This window comes from Eurytemora carolleeae, unplaced genomic scaffold (genome assembly GCF_000591075.1).
Source record: "Eurytemora carolleeae unplaced genomic scaffold, Eaff_2.0 scaffold1, whole genome shotgun sequence".
NCBI lineage: Eukaryota > Metazoa > Arthropoda > Copepoda > Calanoida > Temoridae > Eurytemora > Eurytemora carolleeae.
The window spans coordinates 199,774-213,715 of NW_019396081.1; the positions used below are offsets into that span (position 1 = coordinate 199,774).

General features: G+C 33.6%; 1 protein-coding gene across 1 annotated transcript in view; it reads right to left on the bottom strand.

The window, feature by feature from the left end:
* The window catches only part of LOC111716660 (uncharacterized), a 37,101-nt gene that overhangs the window by 3,046 nt on the left and 20,113 nt on the right, over nucleotides 1-13,942 (bottom strand). The window contains exons 24-36 of the mRNA XM_023492148.1: nucleotides 11,391-11,507; nucleotides 11,267-11,330; nucleotides 10,466-10,508; nucleotides 9,932-10,000; nucleotides 9,496-9,578; nucleotides 9,041-9,122; nucleotides 7,475-7,591; nucleotides 5,851-5,924; nucleotides 4,787-4,889; nucleotides 3,935-4,048; nucleotides 2,637-2,676; nucleotides 1,688-1,739; nucleotides 401-481 (exon numbers count right to left, since the gene is read on the bottom strand). Coding sequence (XP_023347916.1) covers nucleotides 401-481; nucleotides 1,688-1,739; nucleotides 2,637-2,676; nucleotides 3,935-4,048; nucleotides 4,787-4,889; nucleotides 5,851-5,924; nucleotides 7,475-7,591; nucleotides 9,041-9,122; nucleotides 9,496-9,578; nucleotides 9,932-10,000; nucleotides 10,466-10,508; nucleotides 11,267-11,330; nucleotides 11,391-11,507 — 1,039 coding nt within the window. The remainder of the gene's footprint in view (nucleotides 1-400; nucleotides 482-1,687; nucleotides 1,740-2,636; nucleotides 2,677-3,934; nucleotides 4,049-4,786; nucleotides 4,890-5,850; nucleotides 5,925-7,474; nucleotides 7,592-9,040; nucleotides 9,123-9,495; nucleotides 9,579-9,931; nucleotides 10,001-10,465; nucleotides 10,509-11,266; nucleotides 11,331-11,390; nucleotides 11,508-13,942) is intronic.

Here is a 13,942-nt window from a genome sequence, read left to right on the forward strand (position 1 = left end):
AGACATGAAATGTTAAAATAAAACTACCTGTCATATATATTACCGAATACATGGACAGGAAGGAAGAAAGAAAGGGCAGGAAGGACATGAAATGTTAAAATAAAACTACCTGTAATATATAATACCGAATACATGGGCAGGAAGGAAGAAAGAAAAGGCAGGAAGGACATGAAATGTTAAAATAAAACTATCTGTCATATATAATACCTAATACATGGACAGGAAGGAAGAAAGAAAGGGCAGGAAAGACATGAAATGTTAAAATAAAACTACCTGTAATATATAATACATGGGCAGGAAGGAAGAAAGAAAAGGCAGGAAAGACATGAAATGTTAAAATAAAACTATTTGGCATATATAATACCTAATACATGGACAGGAAGGAAGAAAGAAAAACTACCTGTTATATATTATAATGGATACTAGTGCCGGATGTGGGACCGGAAGTGGAACCGGAAGACGGGGAACTAAATTCACTTTACTGAAATTAAAAAGAATTTTGTTATCAAGAAAGGTTCTGCCCTTAGCTACAGTAAATATTCTGCCTGGTTTTTACAAAAAAAAAATTGATCCTAGAAAAAAAGGAAACATTATCTTTAAACCCCCCTCCCCCCTCGCTATAATACTGCTTTACTCAATTAATAATGCATTTTTATTTGCCTAAAGATACATCAGGAGCCCCCATTAATTATCTCCTTTTTTGAAAAACTATTAAGATAGAAAAAAATATTTTGAATTTCCAATATTTAACCGGATTAGTTTACTAATCTCATGCTTGTGGAGCCACGAGGTCACAAAGTCTCACCAGTAATGTCGCAAAAATTTGACTTTCTCTTTCTGTCTAGTTCAGTGTGCGGTATTAATATAAACAATCTATTCTTCTCATAAACTGCAGTACACTGTGTTTGTAAACAAAAATATCGGGGTTTCTAATTATATCTTTCTTAATATTTGCAAAACATTTTAATTAGACCAAGGGTTTAATGCAAGGAAAGTTAATTGCGGTCGTGTATACTCTGCGTACATATTGAAACCAGTCCTCTTTGGGCGGAATTTGTAAACAAAAAATAGATGCCTCAGTGTTCGTTTAATATCCGAGGAGGTTAAAAGCATTAAATTTTGATAAGTTTGATAATTCATATAATAGTTTCCTATGACCAGAATATTTCATTGATTTTTTTATGTGAAAGATGGATCCCATGTCAGGCTTTGACATCTGTCTTGTGTTTACATTACCTCCCAGAGACAGTACACTGCAGTACAAAAGATGTGTACACTTCTGAAATAACTTTCCTTGCATTACATCCTTTAATTAGACAATTATAGATAGAGGGTGTCCCACATCATATTGGATCTGCTCCCATTGGGACATTGAATCATTATTGAAAGTTTGCACATAGAAAATATTCAATATCTCTGTACGGTGAAACTATTTTGGCGTTACACGGGCAGCCGTAGTACATTTGAATTTTCGAGCCGGGTAAACCTTTCCGGTCCTAGTTTTTACTGTATCGCCCAGACATTGGGTAAATAAAGCAGACACTCAAAAGGACTAGCCGGAGCAACAAGGTTGACGCGGTTAGACTTTAGGTTGAATTTACTTTTACTAAAGGGTCAGGGGTGCGTGGTTAACTCTCGGAAATAATCTAATATGAAATGGGACGCTTTGTATTTACCATTTACATACCTTATATTATTTCTCCATTTTTCAAAGTTTATTGTTGAACCCAAATGTAATTCTAAAATTATTTACTTTTATAATCAGTATAAAAAAAATTATTTATCATGTTCTGCATGATGTCTGATGTCATTGTCATGAAAATCATATTGATTTTTCAAAAATTAAAATGGGTGTTTTTTTCAAAGGGCAGTTTGCATTCTTTTCTTTTTAAGTAATTTGACAATATTTGTTGTGTTTAAGAAAATAAGATAAAAAATGTTGACTTTAAATATCACATGAGCTTATCAGCTGGAATCTTCAAGGAAAGTAGTTGCAGACATTAAGGCGGAAAGTAGGACGACTTGTCCGCCACAGTGTAACGTAGTTTTGAGTCCCCTTCCATCGAAAGAGTGGCATGTCCTATTCCCTTAACGGAACCTCTAATAGCTTTGTCTGATCAAGTATAAATTAGATATCCATGTTTTTTGTTTTTGAAAACTCATTATTTATGGTTTATTCACAAAAGTTATTTAATGTATTTAATGCTTCAGAAACAATGAATAAAATATTAGAATTAAACATTGTTCAAGCTAGAAGAACAACGTTATCTTTTACATTATTGATCAGATAAAGGTTTCAAGAGTACGGTTCCTCTTTATATTGAAGTTCAATTAAAATTTTCGAAAACAGTTCCTTTAAGATCTTTATATCAGGGCTAAAATATCTCTAGAAGAGATATAAAAAGAAAGAGCATCGTTTGCAAATCAGAGTAAAATGGGGTTTTAACATGGTTAAAGAATATAACTAGACTAATCATGTTTACACGTTATAGATAAACCTAAGTCGTCTTTTAATTCTAATGTTTTATGGTATGCTTACTGCTCAGGCATATTTAGATTTATAACAAGATGCTAAAAATATGATTTAAATTTTAGACAGACATTTTTTAATCAAAATACTTTACAACAAAATTTACCTTTCATCGGGTTAAAAAGAGAAACGTCTAGAACAGGGGCCTAAGAAAATAAAAGTTTTAAAACATTTGTTTTATTTTTAATATTTATTTGGTTGGTTTTAAAATTTATTTAGCTGGTTTTAACATTTATTTTGTTGGTTTAACATTTATTTAGCTGGTTTTAACATTTATTTTGTTGGTTTTAACATTTATTTTGTTGATTTTAACATTTTTTTTGCTGGTTTTAATATTTATTTTGCTGGTTTTAAAATTTATTTTGTTGGTTTTAAAATTTATTTTGTTGGTTTTTTGTTGGTTTTAAAATTTATTTTGTTGGTTTTAACATTTATTTTGTTGGTTTTAACATTTATTTTGTTGGTTTTAACATTTATTTTGTTGGTTTTAACATTTATTTTGTTGGCTTTAACATTTATTTAGCTGGTTTTAACATTTATTTTGTTGGTTTTAACATTTCTTTAGCTGGTTTTAACATTTATTTTGTTGGTTTTAACATTTATTTTGTTGGTTTTAACAATTATTTTGTTGATATTTATTTTGTTGGTTTTAACATTTATTTTGTTGATTTTAATATTTATTTGGTTGTTTTTAAAATTTATTTGGTTGATTTTAACATGTGTTAGACAAATAAATTTCTTATGAGCTTTAGTGAGAACCAGAAAACAGTGGAATTCATGGTGTCATCTTTTCTTAAATGATTGTTTTTTTTAAAACTTGCCCTGAGGCCGAATTTAAAGAATTTAAACTGCGTCACTGATCTGCAAAAAACCGGTTCCAATTGAGCGCAGGCTCAATTTTTTTTAATTCTGCCTCTGAACAAAGTTAGAACTTTTGTATTATGAATCTCAGGATCAAGCATTTATCTCAATTCTTTCCAATGGAGCCCAATCCGGGTTAATTTAATTCCAAAATCCCGTGGTAAAATTATACCTGGCAGCCTGCAAGGATAACGAGAGATAAAGCATTTATCCTCATATTTAAAAGTGCTTACATTGGGCATCAAGCGCTCAAAATTAAAGATACTGCTCAGTGCACATATAAGTTTCAACATCTAAACATTTTTAGAAATATATCAGCTGCACAGTCCACATATATCAACTGCACATATATCAGCTGCTCAGTGCACATATATCAGCTGCTCAGTGCACGTATAATTTTCGACCTTTAAACATTTTTAGAAATATATCAGCTGCAGCAAATTTAAACTTTTAAACCTTGATCGACTTTTTTAATTATAAAGAAGAATCAAAGACGACATTCATTCCACAATTTTCTGGTTCCCGCTGTATTCTTCTCTATACCTGTATACTGATATTTCCTTTAGGTGTGTGAACAGCTTTAGCAACATCTAGGTCATCATGCCAATCTGATTCCATCACCATATTCAGATATCTTGTTAGGTTCCAGTGCTCAACCTAGATATATCAATCCATCAATCAATCAATCAATCAATCAATCAATCATGTCAATCTGATTCCATCCCCATATTTAGATATCTTGTTAGGTTCCAATGTTCAACCTAGATTTATCAATCCAGCAATCAATCAATCAATCTAGATTTATCAATCAATCAAGCAATCAATCAATCAATCAATCAATCATGCCAATCTGATTCCATCACCATATTCAGATATCTCAGATATCTTGTTAGGTTCCAGTGCTCAACCTAGATATATCAATAAATCAATTAATCAATCTATAAATCAGTTTTGCCAATCTGATTTTAGAACCATATTCAAATATCTAGTTAGGTTCCAGTGCTCCAATCAATCAATCAGTCCAATTAAATTACATGACTAGATTCAGATATCCAATTCGGACCCAGTTGGTCCCAGTATTTCACACATGTAATGTAGATATGATTTCATCAATCATTCTGGAACTATGTTCAGAGCTTAGCTTACACTCAAATCTTTTGCATATTTTCAAACAACCCTATAATCAACCAACACGTCAGCTGATTAGTAATTAGTCTTTAAAATGTCAGAAAATCAATCAATATCATTGAACCAATCAAACAACTTTTTAAAAATCAATCCATAAATTCATTTTTTAATAAAAATAACCAATCCATAAATTCGTTTTTTCATCAAAAAATCAATCCATGGAAAAAATTCCTATCTACCACTGATCAATAAATTGAAGAATACAACCTTGAGATTGAAAACTGTATCCGTGTCCTGCAAAGGACAAAGGAAATCCGGAGAAAAGATCTGGGAGTAGAGATTAGAAACCAATCCAACCCAGTCCTCAGGCCTGAAACAACATCATCAATTTTCTTCCTTGATCAACAAATTCAAAAGTATTTTTCAACTCTGCAAACTTGTTTTGGATAATCTTATAAACAATGGGACTCATAGAAGTTTGGAATATGAAGAAGAAGATAAAGCATATAGTTTTGCTACAGGCGCGCAACTAGGGGGGGGGGGCAAGACCCCCCCTAGCCTGATTAAGGGGGGGCTTGACCCTCCCTTAAGAAGGCTCGCCCCCCCCCGTGTAGGGGGGGGGGCAAGAAGTCCACCCTGTTTTGCAATTTGCGATTCATGAATTCCTGGGAAAGGGGGTTTACTAAGTATTTTTAGATATTTTCTCTTTAAGTTCTGCTTATTATGATAAAGCTTTAATACTATAGTACAACTATTCAATTAATCCTACATGTCAACCGCAAATATTGTCATATTAAAAAAAATATGTTTCATTTAAAGTCATGATTTTTTAATGAAAGGCATTTCTTGTCAGCGTCTGTGTACAATATACATATTTGATTTATGGATAACTAATGAATAAATATATATATATGTAAATTGTAAATTAATTAATATTTTGATGTGTCTATGGATAATATAGTTATGTATATATATATATACATATATATGTAAATGTAAGCTATAGCTGGCCAAACGGCTGGACCAAATTGGCTGACATTTTTTGAGAAAACTCATATGGGTACCCCCGGTAAATAAAATCAAAACTGTTTTCTACAAAATGGAAATTTTTATTTTTAAATCGAATTTTTTTTTTTCAAATTTCGATTTTATTTTTAAATTCCAAGGTCAGCGCCGGCCACTTTAGCTGATATTAGTATACATGTCAATGTCGAAAATCTATCTATATTTTTATTTCAAAATGAAGACGACAGAAACCAAACTCCGTGAAATCTTTTCAGAAAAATCCCGATAGTTCTAACGTTTGAGAATCCCTTTAAGGTGAGTTTTACCTGAGTTGCCTTGACTCCCAGAAAGCCTGATATCCTTGTCCCTCTCGGCTTATCACATGACCAGGGTAAAACCTCTGAATCAATTTGAAAAATAAATCAAATAATTATATTTCTAAATTGGGCAACTCCAAAAAATTGAATTTTCAATATCAGTCGTGTTTTATTAAAGCAATTTTGAAGAAAAAAAATATTATAAAACTAATTTCCATTTGATCAGCTTCAACTACAGGGTTACCCACAAAAGATAATACTATAAAGACGACCTGAAACTCTATAAATATGACGAATCCAAGTTTTCTGCCTTAAGTACAGTCCTTAGATGGCTTATATAATGGCAAGAGTATACTGCAGCAATGTAAACTACTCAGATAACTGTACTGTACTGCAACAATGTAAACTACTCAGACAACTGTACTGTACTGAAGCAATGTAAACTACTCAGACAACTGTACTGTACTGCAGCAATGTAAACTACTCAGATAACTGTACTGTACTGCAGAAATGTAAACTACTCAGACAACTGTACTGTACTGCAGCAATGTAAACTACTCAGACAACTGTACTGTACTGCAGCAATGTAAACTACTCAGACAATTGTACTGTACATGGACAGAAGTTTGTTTACCGTTTACCTTTATTTACAGTTTAAATCATGGATATATAATAGAATGGATATATCATATTCAAGGTTTGATGTCATTTTATGGCTGGGGTGTCATGCAGTACGTTAGACATTGGACACTGGACTTATAAATTTGTCATTGGTTTTCGTAAAGTTAATAGTTGTCAATAAAGTATTGTAGAAAAACATTACAAGTCTTTAAACTAGGTAAAATTTAGCCTCCTTCTTTGTACCATAAAAATTGTCGGAGATACTAAATATTTAAACAACCTTGGTTATTTTTAATAATTTGAATTTTAGACAAATTTCTCAGTAAATTTTTACGGTACGAAAACTGCAGACCACATTTTGGAAATCTCAAAACAGGGCGCATAAGATGCTACCCAATTCTCAGGAGGCAGTGTTATATTTACAAGATTTTAGGTACGGTAAATCATTTCTGCTTACTCCAGGGCCCACAATCTAAGGAAGCTCTTCTCTGATTTGGACCCTGAACTTCACTTCACTTCAAACTTTTTAAAAAGAAAAAATTATTTTTTATAGAACGAGCAATAGTCAGAATGAAAAATTTTTAAAGTAAAACCTTAAGTACGCAGTGCAGAGGTTTAAATTTTCCAAATCTAGGGTCTTAGTAGAAAAAACAGCTGTAAAACTACAAAATTACATGTACGCTGGACCAGAATAGTAGAGATCGGTAGATAGATGCATATCTATAAGCGGGCCGTGGTTTAAACAATAACATTGCAGTACGCTACAATAGTACATAGCTTATTTAGAACAAATGTCTGAAACTGCATATGTACACAATGCACTAAGGGTTTTGATCAACTCTTGAATTTCAATCAAACGGTTTCGATCATGATAATGATTTGGAAAAATAGAAACAAATTTACAGTCGCTGCGCAGGGAATCCGCAACATAAGAAAATGGAACAAATTCTGTGCAATCGTCTCTGAAGTCTCATCCTTTAATGGTAACCCTGTACATAGATCAGCAGCATACCTGTGCCATAGCTGCCCCCCTACCCAGAGCAAGCTTGAGTTCACGTTCTGTTAGTTTAATCCTACTCCGGGTGGACTCGGATAAACTTAACCTCAACTGGTTTTTCCGGTTTTCAACCTGAATAATAAAGGTTCAACCGTTGTCAACTAGAATATTAACGCTCCAAGAAAAAGACTTATTACAGTTGGACCCCCAATAAAGTGAAATAGGAAGACGACCAATAGATTCAAGATTTTAGATAGTTAAACTAACATGAAACACAGGAATAGATTAACTAACATGAAACACAGGAATAGTCCAACCAACATGAAACACAAGAATTGGGGTGAAGTGTATACAAGCTTATACTGGTAAACATACTTTGCTTTAAAACAACATTGATTACAAATTCCACAGTTTTATGGGCCCCGCTGTAGGAGTTTGCCAAATATTAATTTACAACTGATAACAAGCTCTTTATGTACAATTTGCATAGCTATGTAATATATTCAGATAAACGGTTTGAGAGAACTTGTTTCAAATTGAATTCTAGGGATTTAGATCTTAAGATTGCAAGTTGGTCTTACTCTTTGTAAAAAGATCAATCCTTAAAGGGACAGTAAAGGAAAAATGAAATGGGGTATAGGCTGAAAGCTAATCACTTTAGCTCTTGATCGCGACCCATGAAAGTTATATCTGATGTTTCTGTCTCGAGAAACTGATATAAATCTGTGTTAAAATTATACGAAAATTCATATATGTAAAATTTTGAAAATCTGAAACTTAAATCACGTGACCAGAACTATCACCAATGGCAGAGCAGTATACTGGTCACGTGTCTCCGCCTGTATCACGTGACCACTTTACTACACTGCCATTGGTGGATTTCTGGTCAAGTAATACGGACGTAAAAATAATATTATGAATGAAATCTCTTGAAAATAGAAATAACAAATATAAAAGTAACCTAATTTACAATTAGCTTTCTCTGGGATATCATCGTTTTCAGATTGGTTGCTTACTTGCTGAATATGATCTGTTTAAACCTACTACTTTTATACAAAATTGTATATATATTAATTTTCGTATATATTTGACACAGTTTTATATAAATTTCTCGAGACCTGAACATCAGATATGACTTTCATGGGTCGCGATCAAGAGCTAAAGTGATTAGCTTTCAGCTATACCCCCTTTCATTTTTCCTTTACTGTCCCTTTAAAGGGACTGTAAGCGTAATTTCAAGTTACCCTCCATGCAAAGATGGCAATGCCCGATTTAAAACGTTATCCTTAAAACTTTGTCTGATCAAGTGTGAATTAGATATCCAAGTTTTTGTTTTTTAATTTGCTTATTTTCATTTGCGGTTTCTAAAGTGAATTAAGCATTTCTTGCTTATGAGAAACTACCAGAATTAAAAACTTTTCGACTTAAAAAACTTTTGAGCAGATTAAGGTTTAAAGTGTATATTACGTTGTAAATTGGGCATTCCTATCTTTGCACGGAGGGTCACTTGATATTACGCTTACAGTCTCTTTAAACAACTTTCCTTTTCATCTCAGATTCAATAGATCTCACTGAACCAACCTTTGTTGTCAAGCTGTTGAGTAGGTTTGAGGTTTCTGTCTCTAACTTCTTATTAAATGGACCAGGGTTAGGTTTACTCAAACTAAAATATAAATAATAACAACACAGATAGAACACTAGATATCGTCTTTTCAAGATTTTTGGGCTTTTCGTTCACAATAACCCTGAGGCAGAGGCCCAAATGACTTACGCGCATGCGGCGTAGAACAGGCTCTCTCTCTGTCTTTTAATTCAACGCAGCATGCGCGTAACTACTTTGGGCTTCTGCCTCAGGGTTATTGTGATCGAAAAACCCCTAGATCTTGAAGAATCGATATCTAGTGTTCTGTGTTGTTAATTAATTTATGAATAAAACTTTTAAAAACTTTGATTTCTGATTTTCAAGGGGTAATATGGCATGGCCTCTCTAAAATTCCATACAAACTTCTGAAAAAAATATTCTTTAATATACTCACCTAACCCCAAAAGGGCTGAGGAGGTTAGAGATAAACTTCTTATAATCCTCCTGGGGGGCTGTTATCATCTTTACCATCTCAATCTGAAATATCAGTCATTAATTAATTTAGAGATTTGTCAAATTTCCTTAAAAGTGCAATTTTTACTTTTGTAACATCTTGCATGCCTCCGACATTACCTGAAATCCCTCCAACTATCTGAATTCCCTTCAACTACCTGAAATGCCTCCAACTACATCAAACTACCTGAAACGCCTCCAACTACCTGAAATTCCTCCAACTACCTGGAATCCCTTTAACTACCTTAAATGCCTCAACTACCTGAAACCCCTCCAACTACCTGGCATGCCTTCGACTACCTGAAATGCCCCCAACTACCTGAAATGCCTCCAAATACCTGAAACCCCTCCTACTACCTGAAAACCCCTCCAAATACCTGAAATGCCTCCAACTCCTCCACCTCCATCTTGCTCTCTAAAGCAACCAGCGCCTGTTCTGTTTTTATCTAGAAAAAAGCATTTTATAAAAAAAGAAAAGGAAAATTTAAAGAAATGGGGTTCCATGTTGAAATAGTTTATATCTGATAGGCCTTTTCTCTTTCTATAATGGACAAATGCTACATGATTTTTTTTCTTTAGGAGAAAGGTGCACCCTCCCCCCCCCCTTTGGCAAAAAATCAACACCCCGAACTCATTTTAATTCTGAATATTTTGGGAAATCCCCTTTAAAAAAAAAAAAAAACTTAGTAACCTAAAGGGACTGTACGCGTATTAACGTGAAAGATATTTCAAGTCACTTTAGCAGAGAAACTAAGTTTGAAAATAATCAGTTTTCTGGATTATAAACATTGATATATAATTCATACTTGATCAGACAAAGCATTTAAGGGTACCGTTGTGAATCGAGTATTGCCATCTGTGCATGGAGGGTCACTTGAAATTACTCTCTTCGTCCCTTTATGTGCAAATACCTGATAGAAATAGCTGCTAGACATACCAGGCCCTGATATTCGCCTGGGAAAAATGTCAGTTTATCCAACTTTTTTTTTGGGGGGGGGGGGAACAATTTTTTAACGCTTTCGCATATTTGAAGATAAAGAAAGTATGTTTAATATCAATAACTTTTGAAGTAGAATGCAGGATCTATGATTAAATTATCAGAGGTCTGGACTTTTGATTGGAATGGCACTAAACAATAAGCAGCACTTGATCTTTCACTTGATTTGCATCGTGGACACTTTTAATAATTACGAGTATTTTGGGGAACATCCAAGGAGTTAACTTAATCTGTCGAAATACAAAAAAATGGATTAATGCTTTCTGAAGGGATTAACAAAATAAATACTCCGACATCCGTTGATTTCTTTAGATCTTTGAAATCTTCTAAAACAGACTTCGTAAGTTCGTAACATTTTTCGATTTTTATATCTTAAATAAAAATTTACTATTTTATATATTACTAGCTAAAGTGCCCGGCGCGGCGTTGCCCGTGGAATAAAAAAGGGAATTTTTTAAAAAATTTTTTTAGCCTTTTCTTACCCCCCGGGATACTCCTGGGTTCCCTAAAAAAATGTCAGCCCATTCGGTCCAGCCGTTTGGCCGACCAGAGGGAACATATATACGAATGTCTTGTTTCATTAAATAGATAGACTAGCTTGGGAAGTCCTTAACCTTAACTTTCACCATAAAAGTCAACCCATGCTAAGACAACCAAACAAACAGAGATTACTACTTTATATATACATTTATGAAAAACATGGATAAACTGGTTCCTGGCAACGAAGGTGTCGATAAATGGAACTTTTGCTCTTTTCTTGATCAGCAGTTCAAACATAACTAGATTATTATTATTAATTAAAAAAAAATATTATTAATATAAATAATTGTTATGTAAACCTGTATCCCAGACAGTACGGACCCCCTTTCTAAGTACAGCAAGTACAGCAATAAACATTGATGATATAGGGCACAGTACACAGCTCACCAGCACAGCTACAGCTGGCTGCAGTACACCTATAGTTTCATAATTTAGTAATATAGTTTAATTTAGTAATAATTTAACAATATAGTTTAATATAGTTTCAGTAGAAGTAGATATTTCCATTTAGTGCATAGCACCGATGTGAGGATTTATCTCAAATTGGATAATGAGATAGATAGAAAGATAGATATTACCGCCATACTATTTCTATTGGTTCAGAATAGACAACAAACACATGACTGAGCGGAGCCCTGATTGGATCAGGCACTATTGGACTTGGCATACAGGAGTGAGGTCTATGCTTTTATCTAAATAAAGTACTGCCTGTGTGTGCATTACTTTAAAAATAAAAATATATTTAGATTTTTATTCTACCACTGCAAACGGTGCGACTTTTTTCCCTCGTAGTTTTGATTCAACGAACCGGTTAAAGAAGGGCAAATTCATCACATTTTGCCTCATTTAAATAGATTTTTATACGAGAGGAGTTATGGTTCACGGGCAGCCGTAGTACATTTGAATTTCCGAGCCGGGTCAACCTGGTCCTAGTTTGTACTGTACCTAGCTCTATGGACAGGGCTAGCTGGTACAACAAGGTTGGCGCGGTCAGACTTCATGCTTCATATAGGTTGAATATACTTTTACAAAAGAGGCAGAGGTGCGTGGCTTGGAAACATGTCAGATTACAATACGAAGGGACTTTGCCGAGTCCATTAGAGATATGAATTCTTCAATCGGCGCTATCAGTAAATGGAAAGTTTTACTTTTAATGAAACTATGTTGACATTTTATTAATAGAGATAATACACAATAGACCTAATAATAATAATAACAATAATACTATCTACTCTAATATTTTACTGTTACATATTAGAACGGAAGAGAGGCCCGGGCTTGAGCTTTCACTGTTTACAATTTTCGGTTTGTTTACAATAAAACCAGTTCAAGAGCTGTCCTGATACGTTACGGTAAAACGTAAACAAACATAAAACCTTATTTACATTGTTATAAATCTGCCAGTCCCTATATCTTTGTTCATATTTTGTATAACGGGGCCTAACAAACTGTGGAACTCAAGTGATTTTTTTTATAGACAAATGAACATTAAACATTGGAACTGTTTAGTGTACACAGACCCAATTTACTTGAAGCAACAGAGCCCAAAACTTAAGACAGGGTATCGTTATGAAAACCAATTTTAGAACACGGGTTTCATGAACGGGGTTAGGCAGTTTTGTAGATATCAATATTTGTGTTATGAAATATTATTTTACTAGACTTTTAGGGCGCTTCGCGCCCATCTTCTATCTCAATTGTAAACATGTCGCGGATTTAATAAAAAGATTTGTGAATTTTCAAGATTTTAAAATTTTTTACAAATTTAGAAAGCTTTTCGACACAATTATTTTTAATTTTCATCATTCATAAACCTTCCCTGGGGTAACATGAGATCCCACAAAAAAATTGGGCCCGATCGGTTCAGCCGTTTTGACGTTTATTGGATACAAACAAACAGACGAACAAACAGACAGACAAGCCAAATTTATATATAGACTAGCCTTAGAGGGCACATCGCGCCCATCTTCTAAATTAATTGTGAACATGTTCTCTTTGTGTACATCGTAAAACAAAACAAAAATAATTCGCGGATTTTCACAAAAAATTTTGTGATTTTCAAAATTTTCAAAAATTTAATGAGGATCGAATTTTGATGGAGACAAATATTTAAAACTTCAATCATTCATAAACCTTCCCTGGGGCTCCGTGAGGTCCCACAAAAAAATTGGGCCCGATCGGTTCAGCCGTTTATTGGATACAAACAAACAGACAGACAAACAGACAGACTAGCCAAATTTATATATAGACTAGCCATATAGGGCGCTTCGCGCTCATCTTCTAAATTAATTGTGAACATGTTCGCTGTGTGTACATCGTAAAATAAAACAAAAATAATTCGAGAAATTTTCACAACAAATTTCGTGGATTTTTAAAATTTTCAAAAATTTAATGAAGATCGAATTTTGATGGAGACAAATATTTAAAATTTCAATCATTCATAAACCTTCCCTGTGGTCACGTGATGTCCCACAAAAAAATTGGGCCCGATCGGTTCAGCCGTTTTGACGTTTATTGGATACAAACAAACAGACAAACAAACAGACAGGCAAGCCAAATTTATACATAGATTTAGTTTCTTCATATTCTCCATTTTTTTCGAATCTCTTAAATCTAAATCTACACAAATGTTAAGGCCCCAAAAAGGAAAGTCGGGAGTTTCGATCAACGATACTCTTTTAAATCTCGAGCTCAGGTAAATGAATTCAATTTTGTTTTTCAACCTACTACAAATAACAGTATATTACCAGAAAACTGTAGAATAGGATGACGACATTTATACTGTAGTGCATTTGATGTTGTTAAAAAGTAAAAAGTCCTTTTTTAAGTTTAAAGTTAACTTCCTATTCCA